The sequence below is a fragment of the Chiloscyllium plagiosum genome, unplaced genomic scaffold (genome assembly GCF_037043375.1).
Source record: "Chiloscyllium plagiosum isolate Xiang-an unplaced genomic scaffold, Cpla_swu_hap1 HiC_scaffold_15, whole genome shotgun sequence".
Lineage (NCBI taxonomy): Eukaryota > Metazoa > Chordata > Chondrichthyes > Orectolobiformes > Hemiscylliidae > Chiloscyllium > Chiloscyllium plagiosum.
The window spans coordinates 55,914,514-55,933,383 of NW_028270153.1; the positions used below are offsets into that span (position 1 = coordinate 55,914,514).

Below are 18,870 nucleotides of genomic sequence, written 5' to 3' on the forward strand. Positions count from 1 at the left end.
ATCCAGTACACCTCCAATTTTGGTGTCATCTGCAAACTTACTAACTGTACTTCTTATGCTCACATCCAAATCATTTATGTAAATGGCAAAAAGTAGAGGACCCAGCACTGATCCTTGTGGCACTTCACTGGTCACAGGCCTCCAGTTTGAAAAACTACCCTCCACCACCACCCTCTGTCTTCTACTTCTGAGACAGTTCTATATCCAAATGGCTAGTTCTCCCTGTATTCCATGAGATCTAACCTTGCTAATCAGTCTCCCATGGGGAACCTAGTCAAATGCCTTACTGAAATCCATATAGATCACATCTACTGCTCTGCCCTCATCAATCCTTTTTGTTACTTCTCCAAAAAACTCAATCAAGTTTGTGAGACATGATTTCCCATGCACAAAGCTATGTTGACTATCTCTAATCAGTCCTTGCCTTTCCAAATACATGTACTACATGTACATCCTGTCCCTCAGGATTCCCTCCAACAACTTGCCCACCACCGACGTCAGGCTCACCGGTCTATAGTTCCCTGGCTTGTCCTTACCACCCTTCTTCAAGAGTGGCACCATGTTAGCCAACTTCCAGTCTTCAGGCACCTCACCTGTGACTATCGATGATACAAATATCTCAGCAAGAGACCCAGCAATCACTTCTCTAGATTCCCACAGAGTTCTCGGGTACACCTGATCAGGTCCTGGGGATTTATCCACTTTTAACCTTTTCAAGACATCCAGCACTTCCTCCTCTGTAATCTGGGCATTTGGCAAGATGTCACCATCTATTTCCCTACAGTCTATATCTTCCATATCCTTTTCCACAGTAAATACAGACACAAAATACTCATTTAATATCTCCCCCTTTTTTTTGCTAAAGCTAATCTATTTGCTAAAGCTATCTCATGTCCCCTTTTGCCCTCTTGATTTCCCTTTTAAGTATACTCCTACTTCCTTTATACTCTTCTAAGGATTCACTCGATCTATCCTGTCTATACTTTACATATGCTACCTTCTTTTTCTTAACAAGACTCTCAATTTCTTTAGTCATCCAGCATGCCTTATACCTACCAGCCTTTCCTTTCACCCTAACAGGAATATACTGTCTCTGGACTCTCGTTATCTCATTTCTGTAGGCTTCCCATTTTCCAGCCGTCCCTTTACCTGCAAACATCTGCCCCCAATCAGCTTTTGAAAGTTCTTGCCTAATACCGTCAAAATTGGCCTTTCTCCAATTTAGAACTTCAAATTTTAGATCTGGTCTATCCTTTTCCATCACTATTTTAAATTTAACAGAATTATGGTCGCTGGCCCCAAAGTGCTCTCCCACTGTCACCTCAGTCACCTGCCCTGCCTTATTTCCAAAGAGTAGATCAAGCTTTGCACGTTCTCTAGTAGGTACATCCACATACTGAATCAGAAAATGTTCTTGTCCACACTTAACAAATTCCTCTCCATCTAAACCCTTAACACTATGGCAGTCCCAGTCTATGGTTTGGAAAGTTAAAATCCCCTACCATAATCACCCTATTATTCTTACAGATAGCTGAGATCTCCTTACAAATGTGTTTCTCAATTTCCCTCTGACTATTAGGAGGTCTATAATACAATCCCAATAAAGTGATCATCCCTTTCTTATTTCTCAGTTCCACCCAAATAGCTTCCCTGGATATATTTCCAGGAATATCATCCCTCAGCACAGCTGTAATGCTATCCCTTATCAAAAACACCACTCCCCCTCCTCTCTTGCCTCCCTTTCTATCCCTCCTGTAGCATTTGTATCCTGGAACATTAAGCTGCCAGTCCTGCCCATCCCTGAGCCATGTTTCTGTAATTGCTATGATATCCCAGTCCCATGTTCCTAACCATGCCCTGAGTTCATCTGCCTTCCCTGTTAGGCCCCTTGCATTGAAATAAATGCAGTTTAATTATCAGTCCTACCTTGTTCTCTGCTCTGTCCCTGCCTGCCCTGACTGTTTGACTCACTTTGTTCTCAACTGTTCAGTCTCAGATTGATCTCTTTCCTCACTATCTCCCTGGGCCCCACCCCACGCCTTACTAGTTTATATCCTCCCGAGCAGCTCCAGCAAATATCCCTGTCAGTATATTAGTCCCCTTCCAATTTAGGTGCAATCCGTCCTTCTTATATTGGTCACATCTACCCCGAAAGAGATTCCAATGATCCAAAAATGTGAATCCTCCTCCCATACACAAGCTTCTCAGCCATGCATTCATCTACTCTATCCTCCTATTCCTGCCCTCACTAGCTCGTTGCACCAGGAGTAATCCGGATATTACTACTCTTGAGTGGTTTTGTTTGCAAGATAATGTTGATCTGACACTTCAATTCTCAGTGAGGAAGGGAAATTGAAATAGAATAAAGCTACAAATGGCACTCCATACTGACAAAGGAGATGCAGCAGTTTTAACATTAGGTGGAGGTAAACCAGTCTGAAACGAAGTTTCAATTCAACCAGTATCATTTTCTGAGAACAATATCGTTGATTTGGTATATCCAGATTCACTTTTATACTCTGTTTTACAATTTTTTAATTAAACTATATAAAGTTTACTGTAATTCCTCCACTTAATGAACAAATGTTAAAGTCTGAGGTGATTTTCCTCAATGTCAGGTTTAGATTTTTTTGTTAAGAAATGAGCAGATAAGCTTCACAAATCGCCATCACTTTCCATTCAGACACTAGGATCCTGTTGAGTACTGGCATATATAACTTGTAGCCCAGTATTGAGAATTGTAACAGCCTGCCCCTGCATGGCCAGGAGCAACCAAATTAGCGACCTCATCCATCCAAGGGTCAGATTGCTCAGCACTAACGGTAACTTTGGGAGAATAGGGTGATGGGATGGTGGGAGTCTCCCGAAAGAGCCCTTGGGATGCTGTCTGCAACGTCTTCAATTTTAGAGGACTAATGCCCCCCAGCTACCTTCCCAAAGGCATCCAGGCATTGGATCACATGAATCTTACTCCACAAAGGGTCTCCTCACACACCCTCGACATTTCCTCTGCCCCCACTTTACTCATGCAACGGGGCACTTCTATGTTTTCCGTGAGACCGCAGAACGACGCTTGACCACCCTTCTCAGTGAGACAAGACTTACTTGTCCTGGGGACAGCCTTTCTCTGGCATTTTAGAGTTCAGCCCAGCATTCTGTAAATAAACAAACAAAAAACAAAGAACAAACAACAACACAAAACCCACACAGGCAGGACTAAACACTAGCACCCTGATCAATTGTTTTCATGCGATCGCAATTAAAAGGAGTAAGTCAAAGTTTTGGAATCAATTCACCATTCAAATGAAAGCTTTCACCACACATAACATCACAATCACCCAAAACTTCAAACTGGATATCCTTTAATTTGTATATAACAATTTACCAAATGCCAATCTCTCAGAGGGGCCTACAATCATTATAATCATTTTCCTAATCAATAGACAATAGGCAATAAGTGCAGGAGTAGGCCATTCTGCCCTTCGAGCCAGCACCACCATTCATTTATGATCATGGCTGATCATCCTCAATGAGTATCCTGTTCCTGCCTTATCCCCATAACCCTTGATTCCACTATCCTTAAGAGCTCTATCCAACTCTTTCTTAAAAGTATCCAGAGACTTGGCCTCCACAGCCTTCTAGGGCAGAGCATTCCACACACCCACCACTCTCTGGGTGAAGAGGTTTCTCCTCAACTCTGTTCTAAATGGCTGACCCCGTATTTTTAAACTGTCTCCTCTGGTTTGGGATTCACCCATCAGCTGAAACATGTTTCCTGCCTTCAGAGTGTCCAATCCTTTAATAATCTTATACGTCTCAATCAGATCCCCTCTCAGCCTTCTAAACTCAAGGGTATACAAGATTCTGGATTAGTGGTGCTGGAAGAGCACAGCAGTTCAGGCAGCATCCAAGGAGCAGTAAAATCAACGTTTTGGGCAAAAGTCCTTCATCAGGAATAAAGGCAGAGAGCCTGAAGGGTGGAGAGATAAGCTAGAGGAGGGTGGGGGTGGGGAGAAAGTAGCATTGAGTACAATAGGTGATTGGGGGAGGGGATGAAGGTGATAGGTCAGGGAGGAGGGTGGAGTGGATAGGTAGAAAAGGAGATAGGCAGGTAGGACGAGTCCAGACAAGTCATGGGGATAGTGCTGAACTGGAAGTTTGGAACTAGGGTGAGGTGGGGGAAGGGGAAATGAGAAAACTGTTAAAGTCCACATTGATGCCCTGGGATTGAAGTGTTCTGAGGCAGAAGATGAGGCATTCTTCCTCCAGGCGTCTGGTGGTGAGGGAGCGGCGGTGAAGGGGGCCCAGGACCTCCATGTCCTCGGCAGAGTGGGAAGGGGAGTTGAAATGTTGGGCCACAGGGCGGTGTGGTTTTTTTGGTGCGGGTGTCCCGGAGATGTTCCCTAAAGCTCTCTGCTAGGAGGTGTCTAGTCTCCCCAATGTAGAGGAGACCACATCGGGAGCAACGGATACAATAAATGATATTGGTGATTGTGCAGGTAAAACTTTGATGGATGTGGAAGGCTCCTTTAGGGCCTTGGATGGAGGTGAGGGAGGAGGTGTGGGTGCAGGTTTTGCAATTCCTGCGGTGGCAGGAGAAAGTGCCAGGATGGGAGGGTGGGTTGTAGGGGGGCGTGGACCTAACCAGGTAGGCACAGAGGGAACAGTCTTTGCGGAAGGTGGAAAGGGGTGGGGAGGGAAATATATCCCTGGTGGTGGGGTCTTTTTGGAGGTGGCGGAAATGTCGGCGGATGATTTGGTTTATGCGAAGGTTGGTAGGGTGGAAGGTGAGCACCAGGGGCGTTCTGTCCTTGTTAGGGTTGGAGGGATGGGGTCTGAGGGCAGAGGTGCGGGATGTGGACAAGATGCATTGGAGGGCATCTTTAACCACGTGGGAAGGGAAATTGCGGTCTCTAAAGAAGGAGGCCATCTGATGTGTTCTGTGGTGGAACTGGTCCTCCTGGGAGCAGATATGGCGGAGGCGGAGGAATTGGGAATACGGGATGGCATTTTTATCAGGTCCATGCCCCCCTACAACCCACCCTCCCATCCTGGCACCTTCCCCTGCCACCGCAGGAATTGCAAAACCTGCGCCGACACCTCCATCCAAGGCCCTAAAGAGCCTTCCACATCCATCAAAGTTTTACCTGCACATCCACAAATATCATTTATTGTATCCGTTGCTCCCGATGCAGTCTCCTCTACATTGGGGAGACTGGACGCCTCCTAGCAGAGCGCTTTAGGGAACATCTCCGGGACACCTGCACCAATCAATCACACTGCCCTGTGGCCCAACATTTCAATTCCCCCTCCCACTCTCCCGAGGACATGGAGGTCCTGGGCCTCCTTCACCGCCGCTCCCTCACCACCAGACGCCTGGAGGAAGAACGCCTCATCTTCCGCCTCGGAACACTTCCCCAGGGCATCAATGTGGACTTTAACAGTTTCCTCATTTCCCCTTCCCCCACCTCACCCTAGTTCCAAACTTCCAGCTCAGTACTGTCCCCATGACTTGTCCTACCTGCCTATCTCCTTTTCCACCTATCCACTCCACCCTCCTCCCTGACCTATCACCTTCATCCCCTCCCCCACTCACCTATTGTACTCTATGCTACTTTCTCCCCACCCCCACCCTCCTCTAGCTTATCTCTCCACCCTTCAGGCTCTCTGCCTTTATTCCTGATGAAGGACTTTTGCCCGAAACGTTGATTTTACTGCTCCTTGGATGCTGCCTGAACTGCTGTGCTTTTCCAGCACCACTAATCCAGAATCTGGTTTCCAGCATCTGCAGTCATTGTTTTTACCTCAAGGGTATACAAGCCCAGTCACTCCAATCTTTAAATGTAAGATAGTCCCGCCATTCCAGGAATTGACCTCATGAACCTACGCTGCACTCCCTCAATAGCCAGAATGTCTTTCGTCAAATTTGGAGACCAAAACTGCACACAATATTCCAGGTGCAGTCTCACCAGGGCCCTGTACAGCTGCAGAAGAACCTCTTTGCTTCTATACTTAATTCTTCCTGTTATGAAGGTCAGCATGCTATTAGCTTTCTTTACTGCCTGCTGTACCTGCATGCTTGCTTTCATTGACTGATGTACAAGAACACCTAGATCTCGTTGTACTGCCCCTTTACTTAACTTGACTCCATTTAGGTAGTAATCTGCCTTCCTGTTCTTGCCACCAAAGTGGATAACCACACATTTATCCACATTAAACTGCATCTGCCATGCATTTGTCCACTCACCTAGCCTGTCCAGGTCACTCTGTAATCTCCTAACATCCTCCTCACATTTCACCCTGGTACCCAGCTTTGTGTCATCAGCAAATTTGCTAATATTACTTTTAATACCATCATCTATATCATTAATGTATATTGTAAAAAGCTGCGGTCCCAGCACTGATCCCTGCGGTACCCCACTGGTCACCGCCTGCCATTCCGAAAGGGAGCCATTTATCATTACACTTTGTTTCCTGTCAGCCAACCAATTTTCAATCCAAGTCAGTATTTTGCCCCCAATACCATGAGCCCTAATGTTGCTCACTAACCTCCTATGTGGGACTTTATCAAAGGCCTTCTGAAAGTCCAGGTACACTACATCCACTGGATCTCCCTTGTCCATCTTCAGAGTTACATAGAACATAGAACATAGAAGAATACAGCGCAGTACAGGCCCTTCGGCCCTCGATGTTGCGCCGATCCAAGCCCACCTAACCTACACTAGCCCACTATCCTCCATATGCCTATCCAATGCCCGCTTAAATGCCCATAATGAGGGAGAGTCCACCACTGCTACTGGCAGGGCATTCCATGAACTCACGACTCGCTGAGTAAAGAACCTACCCCTAACATCTGTCCTATACCTACCCCTCCTTAATTTAAAGGTATGCCCCCTTGTAATAGCTGACTCCATACGTGGAAAAAGATTCTCACTGTCGACCCTATCTAAACCCCTAATCATCTTGTACACCTCTATCAAGTCACCCCTAAACCTTCTTTTCTCCAATGAAAACAACCCCAAGTGCCTCAGCCTTTCCTCATATGATCTTTCTACCATACCAGGCAACATCCTGGTAAACTTCCTCTGCACCCGTTCCAGTGCCTCCACATCCTTCCCATAGTATGGCGACCAAAACTGCACACAATACTCCAGATGCGGCCGCACCAGAGTCTTATACAACTGCAACATGACCTCAGTACTCCGGAACTCAATTCCTCTACCAATAAAAGCCAGTACGCCATATGCCTTCTTCACCGCACTATTTACCTGGGTGGCAACTTTCAAAGATTTGTGTACATGGACACCAAGATCCCTCTGCTCATCCACACTACCAAGTATCCGACCATTAGCCCAGTACCCCATCTTTTTATTACTCTTACCAAAGTGAATCACCTCACACTTAGCTACATTGAACTCCATTTGCCACCTTTCTGCCCAGTTCTGCAGCTTATCTATATCCCGCTGTAACCTGCCACATCCTTCCTCACTGTCTACAACTCCTCCGACTTTCGTATCATCCGCAAACTTGCTCACCCAACCTTCTAACCCCTCCTCCAGGTCATTTATAAAAATGACAAACAGCAATGGTCCCAAAACAGATCCTTGCAGAACACCGCTAGTGACGGCACTCCAAGATGAACCTTTGCCATCAACTACTACCCTCTGTCTTCTTCCAGCCAGCCAACTCCTAATCCAAACCTCCAACTCACCCTCAATGCCATACCTCCGTATTATTTGCAGTAGTCTACCATGGGGAACCTTATCAAACGCCTTACTAAAATCCATATACACCACATCTACTGCTTTCCCCTCGTCCACCTCCTTAGTCACCTTCTCAAAGAATTCAATAAGGTTTGTGAGGCATGACCTGCCCTTCACAAAACCATGCTGACTATCCTTGATCACATTATTCCTATCCAGATGTTCATAAATCCTATCCCTTACAATTCTCTCTAAGATTTTGCCCACAACAGAAGTGAGACTCACCGGCCTATAGTTACTAGGGTTATCCCTACTCCCCTTCTTGAACAAGGGAACCACATTTGCTAGCCTCCAATCTTCTGGCACTACTCCTGTAGACAACGAGGACATAAAAATCAAGGCCAATGGCTCTGCAATCTCCTCCCTTGCTTCCCAGAGAATCCTTGGATAAATGCCATCAGGCCCAGGGGACTTATCTATTTTTCATCCTCAAAAAATTCCAGAAGATTAGTCAAGCATGATTTCCCCTTCATAAATCCATGCTGACTCTGACCAATCCTGTTACTGCTATCCAGATGTGTCGTAATTTCATCCTTTAGAATTCACTCCAGCATCTTTCCCACCACTGAGGTCAGACTAACTGGTCTATCATTCCCTGATTTCTCTCTCCCTCCTTTCTTAAAAAGTGGTACAATATTAGCCACCCTCCAATCCGCAGGAACTGATCCTGAATCTATAGAACATTGAAAAATAATCACCAACGCATCCACGATTTCTACAGCCACCTCCTTCAGTACCCTGGGATGTAGACCGTCAGGCCCCGGGGACTTATCAGCCTTCAGACCTAACAGTCTCTCCAACACCATTTCCTGGCAAATATAAATTCCCTTCAGTTCAGGTCCTTCAGCCACTATTACCTCAGGGAGATTGCTTGTGTCTTCCCCAGTGAACACAGATCTGAAGTACCAATTCAATTCTTCTGCCATTTCTTTGTTCCCCGTAATATATTCACCTGTTTCTGTCTTCAAGGACCCAATTTTAGTCTTAACCATTTTTTTTCCTTTCACAAACTTAAAAAAGCTTTTACTATCTTCCTTTATATTTTTGCCAAGTTTACCTTCGTACCTCAATTTTTCTCTGCGTATTTCCTTCTTAGTTGTCCTCTGTTGTTCTTTAAAAGCTTCCCAATTCTCCTTTTTCCCACTCATCGTTGCTATGTTATACTTTTTCTCTTTTGACTTTATATGTTTCTTAACTTCCCTCATCACCCATGGCTACCCCTGCCTCCTCTTAGGATCTTTCTTCCTTTTTAGAATGAACTGATCCTGCATCTTCTGCATTATACCCAGAAATACCTGTCATTGTTGCTCCACTGCCATCCCTGCTAGGGTATTGCACCATTGAACTTTGGCCAGCTCCTCCCTCATAGCTCCATAGTTCCTTTTATTCAATCAGATATTTCCTCACAGAATATCCCCTTTCCCAACAACATAGAGGACTGTTCCATTTTATCTTATGACTCAAGTTCTGCTACAAACAATTTCCAACAGCCATATCAACACTACGGGGTGAGAAAGTTACTGAGCCTACCCTCTTTCCTTATTATATATTAATTTCCACCAGCCATATCCAAAAGAGGCAGCTCCCTAAACCGAATCCCTCAGGTAGTGATGAACACTTCCCTGACCAGAGTCCCCAGTACCAACCTTTTTCCTACAGGAACAATATAGAGTAGCCAATGTCGCCCCGAGGCAATTCAAAGCAATCTGACAAAACTTTCCTACCTTACAAGCTGGGTCCGGGTGGTTCGTTTGACCTCTTCAAGGTACCAGTTCCACTGGGCGAGGGACAGATTGTCTGGCTGATAACAAGGAGCAGTCTGGGGTAGAATACCCTGGGGTGCCCTTACCACTCTGTTCTGTTCAATTCAGACTTTTGTGTCACTTACTCAGCCCAGTGAGAGCTTCCCTATGTTGAGGTCCGAGTCACGGCACCAAATATTGATGTTATTTTGTTCGAAAAAGCCAGCCAACACAAATTTCACTACAACAGTAGATGCTTTATTATAAGACAGCTGGCGAGAGATTCTTAATGTCCCCAAAAGTAGTCGTGCGTTTACTTGTGGTGACACTTCTCCACGAATCTCTGCTCCATGTAAAGGCAGTATTTTTATAGTATTAATACAAAAGGTCTATAAGTCACATGGTTGATTGTTGTTACATTGTTTAAGATGGGCAATTATAATTTTACAAGGCCCCGTGAATGTTGATGTCCTGTGATAACAAGTGAATGGATTACAGGGATCAATTATTGAATCCTTCATGATCATGTTTTGATGGGAAGATATTCATAGAACATAGAACATAGAAAAATACAATGCAGTACAGGCCCTTTGGCCCTCGATGTTGCGCCGATCCAAGCCCACCTAACCTACACTAGCCCACTATCCTCCATACGCCTATCCAATGCCCGTTTAAATGCCCATAAAGAGGGAGAGTCCACCATTGCTACAGGCAGGGCATTCCATGAACTCACGACTCGCTGAGTAAAGAATCTACCTCTAACATCTGTCCTATACCTCCCACCCCTTAATTTAAAGCTATGCCCCCTCGTAATAGCTGACTCCATACGTGGAAAAAGGTTCTCATGGTCAACCCTATCTAAACCCCTAATCATCTTGTACACCTCTATCAAGTCACCCCTAAACCTTCTTTTCTCCAATGAAAACAGCCCCAAGTGCCTCAGCCTTTCCTCATACGATCTTCCTACCATACCAGGCAACATCCTGGTAAATCTCGTCTGCACCCGTTCCAGTGCCTCCACATCCTTCCTATAGTATGGCGACCAACACTGCACACAATACTCCAGATGCGGCCGCACCAGAGTCTTATACAACGGCAACATGACCTCAGGGCCCTGGAACTCAATTCCTCTACCAATAAAAGCCAGTACGCCATATGCCTTCTTCATCGCACTCTTTACCTGGGTGGCAACTTTCAGAGATCTGTGTACATGGACACCAATATCCCTCTGCTCATTCACACTACCAAGTATCTGACCATTAGCCCAGTACCTCGTCTTTTTGTTACTCTTACCAAAGTGAATCACCTCACACTTATCTACATTGAACTCCATTTGCCACCTTTCTGCCCAGCTCTGCAACTTATCTATATCCCGCTGTAACCTGACACATCCTTCCTCACTGTCAACAACTCCACTGACTTTCGTATCATCCGCAAACTTGCTCACCCAACCTTCTAACCCCTCCTCCAGGTCATTTATAAAAATGACAAACGGCAATGATCCCAAAACAGATCCTTGCAGAACACTGCTACTGGCAGGGCATTCCATGAACTCACGACTCGCTGAGTAAAGAATCTACCCCTAACATCTGTCCTATACCTACCACCCCTTAATTTAAAGCTATGCCCCCTTGTAATAGCTGACTCCATACGTGGAAAAAGGTTCTCATGGTCAACCCTATCTAAACCCCTAAACATCTTGTACACCTCTATCAAGTCACCCCTAAACCTTCTTTTTTCCAATGAAAACAGCCCTTCAAACAGAAGAGTTTTGCCTGTTCTCAATGGGGGATTCATATGCCTATGCTAATACGAAGGGGAAGCAAGATAATGGGAGCAGGAGGCAGTTTAACAGGGTTATGGCTAAGGTAAAAACAATGACTGCAGATGCTGGAAACCAGATTCTGGATTAGTGGTGCTGGAAGAGCACAGCAGTTCAGGCAGCATCCAAGGAGCTTCGAAATCGACGTTTCGGGCAAAAGCCCTTCATCAGGAATAAAGCTATCAGTCTTGTCTGAGGAGGACAAAAACCTGTGCCTGAGGCTGCAGAGGAATCGACATGTGTGGCTCCAATGGATTCCTTCTCTAAGATTCAGTCAGCCTCCTCCCTACAAAGATGTTCTGTCTATTCTGTAAGAAGACAAACATGCAATTGATACTGCAGTGCGTCTCTTTGGTAGTGGAATGTATAACCCTTGAGTCCCCAGTATGCCTTGAAAGAGAAGTATAACATGGAACTTGATCCCTTTGTGGCTTTCTAACTTTCTCACTATAATGATAATATGCTAACTCTGAGCCCTCACAGCATTACTTTTACATCAGAGGGCCCATAGCTGAGATGTAGGGAGCTTGCCCTGCAGGAAACTCTGTTGGCCAATAAGATTTGGAGAAATGACCCCAGCGACATTAGTGACAAGAGGACCCAGTCATTCTGAGAGACTCATGCCCAGATTCAGGTTCATTCTTCTTGGCAGCAATTTCTACGGAGTTGGAGATGATAGACAAGTTGGAGGTGGAGCACCCTGGAACTGCTGGACTGTTCTGTGTGGGAGCTGCTGGGGGACTGGGGGAGGCCTGTGCCGTTCCTTCTCTGTCAGGCTAACTGCTGGCATCACCCTGTCTCCTTGTGAAGAAGGGCCTTCTGGAGTAAGATCTGGATCCCTCGGCTCCCTCTTGCATTGTGCTGATGTTAGGCCTCAGCGGCTAAAGCAATGGAGTGCATAGCCGCGTGCACTTCCAGCAGCTACTGAGTGTTCTGATGGACTTGCCACAGCAGACGGCAACCTGTCCATGGAGACAGCCAGATGTGTACATGCTGGAGCCAGTACAATATTATGATAACATAATATGTGTTAGACCAACTCAACAGATCTGGCAGTACCTGATGAGAAAGATACAAAGTTAACATTTCAAGTCCAGTGAGACTCTTACACAGCACTGATAAGCTGGTGGATTCCTTCAAGTTTCAAGGCCATTTACTGGGTCATCAGACAAACCTCCTATACTGAGATTATCTTTCTAATAATAAAAAAGTGCATAATGCTGTAATCTCTGATCCTGACTCTATAATTGACCTACACATCTTCTGCCTGGACCTGAGCACTGCCTGGTCTCTGACAGTTCTCAGTGTCAGAGTCCTGGTGTGTTTCTTTCTCAACCAGCTGCAGAAGTATGCTAGTGATGTGCTCATAAGATTGTGCTCCCGAGTCTGATCCAGCTCGAGAACCCATTGAAGAGACAGCCTCTGAACTGCTGGAGGGTACAGGAGAAAGCTTTGCTAGTGCATCCTCTGAGGGATCGGTGGCTTCTTCCTCAGAGGTGGAGGAGGACCTGATGGCTGGACGGTCTGGCCTCTTCACGGTAGTACATGTGTGGCTGCTATTAGTGTCTGTAGCAGAGAAGAGAAGCCATTACTTCTGCAACAGGGGTAGAAGCTTGAGCTTATTAGTAAAAGTTACCAGTGGCGGTAATAGGAAAGCAACCCAGCAAGGCACCATTAAGCCTTCTGAGTTCCCTCGACAGGGAGATCTCGGTGTCCCCACATGAGCAGTGCTATCTTCTCAAGCCAGCTCCAGGATCTTCTTATGAGGAATCAAATATCAGTTGCATGTCTCTCTGCGTTGGTCCAATGTACCTACAATTAAACCAAAGGAGGGATTGAGTGACATGAAAGTAGATGGAAGAATCATTCAATCCCTACAATTCCGAAAGAGGCCATTTGGCCCATTAAGTCTGTCCTGACCCTCCAAAGAGCATCCCACCCAAACCAATTCCCCTACCCTATCCCAGTAGCCCTGCATTTCCTACCTAACATGCACCTCCCTGGACATTACAAACAATTCAATATGGTCAATCCACCAACCCTCCACACCTTTGGACTGTGGGAGGAAACCGGAGCACCTGGATGAAACCCACACAGATACGGGGCGAGCATGCAAACTCTACACTGACAGTCACCCGAAGGTGGAATTGGACCTAGGACCCTGGTGCTATAAGGCAGCAGTGCTAACCACTGATCCATCGTGCAGCCTCAGAATGGTGAATGATGATGCAGGAGCAGCAAACGTGCTGACCTGTCCTTAGTGAGTGAGTAAGGCAGGAAGGAGTAGTAGTTTAGAATGTTGAAGTAGGTGAGAGTCAAGCAGTGGAGGTGCTGCATTTATCGGTACAAATTATAGATACTTAGCTTTGTTGGTGGCAGAATCAGTGTGAGTACAAAGTGGCAAAGAAAGGATGATGGGATTTACCCTTGCAGATTGCAACCTTCCTCTGGTACTGTTGGGCATTTTTTGATGCAGAAAACAGCATTGACCTGAGGTGCCATCTGATTCCAGGATGGCTAGTTCTGGTACCATGGTCTCCTTTGTCAAACCAAGTAAAGAGGATGAACTCTTCTTTACCACTAGCAATACCTCCAGTCTGTTTTGCCAAGCCAGGGGTGTCAGTTTCCCTTTCTGGGAGATGTTCTTTCCAAAAATGGGCGAGAAGCAGAGATTGAAGGCCAATTCCTGGCTTGCAGGATTGAAGTGGTGCACAGTTGAGGTTTAAATATGGTATCACAGGGGAAACATTGCACAGTCCCAGTAGCAGCGAGCTACCTGATTTCATTTTTTTAACAAAAGAGTCAGTACCTCTGTCTCTGTCCAAATCAAGCTACTTCCTCCACAGTACACTGTCTGTGGCCAGCCAGCTCGGAGTCAGTCCTCAAGCCAGAGGAAGTGGAGAAGGCTGGGATAATTACAACATTTAAAAGGCATTTGGATGGGTACATGAATAGGAAGGTACCAGCTCGCAGATACCTCCTCCTACTGCCCCCTTGACCATGACCCCACCCCCCACCACCAAACCATCATCTCCCAGATCGTCCATAACCTCATCACCTCGGGGGATCTCCCATCCACCGCCTCCAACCTCATAGTCCCACAACCCCGCACCGCCCGCTTCTACCTCCTGCCCAAAATCCACAAACCTGACTGCCCCGGCTGACCCATTGTCTCCACCTGCTCCTGCCCCACCGAACTCATCTCCGCATACCTTGACACCGTCCTGTCCCCCTTAGTCCAAGAACTCCCCACCTACGTTCGGGACACCACCCATGCCCTCCACCTGCTCCATGATTTTCGCTTCCCCGGTCCCCAACGCCTTATTTTCACCAAGGGACATCCAGTCCCTGTACACCTCCATCCCCCATCACGAAGGACTCAAAGCCCTCCGCTTCTTTCTTTCCCGCCATACCGACCAGTACCCTTCCACTGACACCCTCCTTCGACTGACTGAACTGGTCCTCACCCTGAACAACTTCTCTTTCCAATCCTCCCAATTCCTCCAAACGAAAGGAGTAGCCATGGGCACTCGCATGGGCCCCAGCTATGCCAGCCTCTTCGTAGGATATGTGGAACAGTCCATCTTCCGCAACTACACTGGTCCCACCCCCCACCTTTTCCTCCGCTACATCGATGACTGTATCGGCGCTGCCTCGTGCTCCCACGAGGAGGTTGAACAGTTCATCCACTTCACCAACACCTTCCACCCCGACCTCAAATTCACCTGGACAGTCTCAGATTCCTCCCTCCCCTTCCTCGACCTTTCTATTTCTATCTCAGGCGACCGAATCAACACGGACATCTACTACAAACCGACCGACTCCCACAGCTACCTGGACTACACCTCCTCCCATCCTGCCCCCTGTAAAAACGCCATCCCATTCTCCCAATTCCTCCCTGGCCGCATCTGCTCCCAGGAGGACCAGTTCCAAAAACGCACAACACAGATGGCCTCCTTCTTCAAGGACCGCAATTTCCCCCGACGTGGTCGACGATGCCCTCCACCGCATCTCTTCCACTTCCCGCTCCTCCGCCCTTGAGCCCTGCCCCTCCAACCGCCACCAGGACAGAACCCCACTGGTCCTCATCTACCACCCCACCAATCTCCATGTACAGCGCATCATCCGCCGTCATTTCCGCTACCTCCAAACGGACCCCACCACCAAGGATATATTTCCCTCCCCTCCCCTATCAGCATTCCGTAAAGACCACTCCCTCCGTGACTCCCTCGTCAGATCCACACCCCCCACCAACCCAACCTCCACTCCCGGCACCTTCCCCTGCAACCGCAGGAGGTGCAAGACTTGCGCCCACACCTCCCCCCTCACCTCCCTCCAAGGCCCCAAAGGAAACTTCCATATCCACCACAGATTCACCTGCACCTCCACACACATCATCTATTGCATCCTCTGCACCCGATGTGGCCTCCTCTATATTGGGGAGACAGGCCGCCTACTTGCAGAGCGTTTCAGAGAACACCTCTGGGACACCCGGACCAACCAACCCAACCACCCTGTGGCTCAACATTTCAACTCCCCCTCCCACTCCACCAAGGATATGCAGGTCTTTGGACTCCTCCATCGCCAGACCACAACAAAACGACGGTTGGAGGAAGAGCGCCTCATCTTCCGCCTAGGAGCCCTCCAACCACAAGGGATGAACTTGGATTTCACCAGCTTCTTCATTTCCCCTCCCCCCACCTTGTCTCAGTCAAATCCATCGAATTCAGCAGCGCCTTCCGAACCTGCAATCTTCTTCCTGACCTCTCCGCCCCCACCCCAGTCTGACCTATCACCCTCACCTTGACCTCTTTCCACCTATCACATTTCCGACGCCCCTCCCCCAAGTCCCTCCTCCCTACCTTTTATCTTAGCCTGCTGGACAAACTTTCCTCATTCCTGAAGAAGGGCTTATGCCCAAAACGTCAATTCTCCTGTTCCCTGGATGCTGCCTGACCTGCTGCGCCTTTCCAGCAACACATTTTCAGCTCTGATCTCCAGAATCTGCAGACCTCACTTTCTCCTCATGAATAGGAAGGGTTTGGAGGGGTATGGGCCGGGTGCTGGCAGTGGGACTAAATTGGGTTGGGATATCTGGTTGGCATGGACGGTTGGACCGAAGGGTCTGTTTCTGTGCTGTACATCTCTATGACTCTATGAGTCTATAGCTGAGGAGGTTCCAATCTTCTAGTTATGTATTTGTTTATCACATCCTCCTACACTAACTGCTATACAGCAGTAGTACTTATTTTCCCCAGCACCCATGTTGTGGCTGTGTAGGTGCAAGACACCAGGTGTGTAGATAACTTTATTAATATTCCATCACCAGGAAAAACACCCAAGTGGGTAAGGAACCAGTGACAAGCAGAGCCCGGGAGGGGCGGCTACTGGATTTCATTAGACAGGCACCGTAAAGCCCGTATGTAATATTAATGAGGTGTTTAAGTTGCTGTAAATGCTCTAGATGACAGTGAACTCCTTCAATGCGCTCTTAGACTGCTCTCCTCTGACCTCTAAATCTCCCTCTTTTGGCCCAAGAAATTTGTCTGCTCTTTAATCTTTGCTGGTTTGGTTTCTTTGCTAACTGCTGGTCTGCGTATAATTGTTGTTGGGTTCTGGATACATTCTGCCCTTTTTTTTTCTATTTTGATAACTTATTAATTTTCATTGCTAACTGATGCTTTAGCTTCTGCCCCCTTTACTTTGGACTGTCTTATTGTTTCGCTTATATTCACCTCTATCTGCTGTTAGCAGAAAGTGAGGACTGCAGATGCTGGAGATCAGAGCTGAAAATGTGTTGCTGGAAAAGCGCAGCAGGAGTAGGAAGCATCCAAGGAACAGGAGAATCGACGTTTCAGGCATAAGCCCTTCTTCAGGAATCTGCTGTTACTTTTATTATCCTCAATAGGTTTCTCCCACTAGCTACAGCCTGACAATTGGAACTAACTGTACATTCTTACTTTCTGTTCATTAATCAATTTTCAGACAGTGCTTAATATAGTATCCTGAATCCTCAGAGTCCTAACTTTATGTAATAATGTCTTTTGCAGAAACTTATCAATTTTATTGTAAATCTAAATACACTACATGCATTCAAACCCAATTTACCATTTTATTACTTGCAATGAACTCTAACAGATTTCCAAATATAATTTTCATTTCATAAATCCATGATGACTCTACATAATTATTTTATAATTTTCTAAGTTCTTCGTTACTATACACCTAATAATAGTTAATTTACCTTCTTCTAATGTGTAATCCCTTGCAATTGCAAATAAATATTTCCTACTTACCTTTGTCCAGAGCCACAACAGCTGTTCTATTGTCGTTGTGTACAGCTGTTCTGAGGAAGGGTCATTCAACCTGAAATGTTAACTCTGATTTCTCTCCACATCTGCTGCCAGACCTGCTGAAATTTTTCAGCAATTTCTGGTTAAGTTTCTGATTTCCAGCATCTACACTTCTTTGGATCTTTATATTCTTTGTCCACTTTGATTTATAGACTCATAGAATCCCTAGTGCAGATAAAGGTCATTCAGTCCATTGAGTCTACTCTGACCTTCTAAAGAGCATTCCACCGAAACCCACCCTATCCCCATAACCACTCACAGCTAACCCATTAGCCTGCACATCCCTGCACACTATTTGTTTCCTTTCTTTATATAATTGCTTTTACAGAACAAGCAAGACCAAGAAAGTTATCAATGATTCTTATATGTACTTTTTCATAAAAATAGCTATATTTCAGAGTGGTAATGTAGTAGAATGTAACAGGTAGCATTATGTGTCACCCGAAGAAAGCTAAAGCTTCACGCATTTATCTCCACTAATATTGAGAAATTGTGTTATTGTTTGCAATGACTGCCAGACATTTCAATGGTGAATAAAATAGATTGTAATAAAAGTAAAGATAACGTCTATTGTTCCCGGTAATTGCTCAGGTTTTCCTTTGTTTATATTCTTTAGAATTTCCTACTGGTTGCCACTGATTTCACCTACACTTGAATGTCAAAGAATTGCACACCAAGGATGCAGTGATCAAAAACTGAAACGTCCAGGAAGAAATTTATTATACAAATCTTTCTCTCATTGATGTTTGCCTGAAGCAATTTTTCCTTGCACTATGTAATGCTTTACATGTAGACATATTACTGCTTTATAATATTTTACTGTAATTACCAAGGAAAAGTTTAACTATAAAATATGTCCATGCAAAAAATAGTTCCATTTTCTGAAATTACATAAAGGATACAAATAGTTGGGTCTAATTATTTAATATATTTGGTTACTTCAATTGATTCAGTAAATTGAATGTAATATCTTGTTGTCCTGTGTGCATGCTTCTTTTACTGCTAAACACTGCAGCTCCTGAAAATAGAATCATAGAGTCATAGAGATGTACAGCATGGAAACAGACCCTTCGGTCCAACCCGTCCATGCCGACCAGATATCCCAACCCAAACTAGTCTCACCTGCCAGCACCCGGCCCATATCCTTCCAAACCCTTCCTATTCATATACCCATCCAAATGCCTCTTAAA

At 46.0% G+C, this 18,870-nt stretch overlaps 1 protein-coding gene across 3 annotated transcripts in view; it reads left to right on the forward strand.

The window, feature by feature from the left end:
* The window catches only part of LOC122560022 (bactericidal permeability-increasing protein-like), a 120,531-nt gene extending 101,882 nt beyond the window's left edge, over positions 1 to 18,649 (forward strand). For all 3 annotated transcript variants that reach the window (XM_087994956.1, XM_087994957.1, XM_087994958.1), the window contains exon 16: positions 18,297 to 18,649. In XM_087994956.1, coding sequence (XP_087851082.1) covers positions 18,297 to 18,335 — 39 coding nt within the window. In that variant the 3' untranslated portion in view covers positions 18,336 to 18,649. The remainder of the gene's footprint in view (positions 1 to 18,296) is intronic.
* The last annotated feature ends 221 nt before the right edge of the window (positions 18,650 to 18,870 follow it).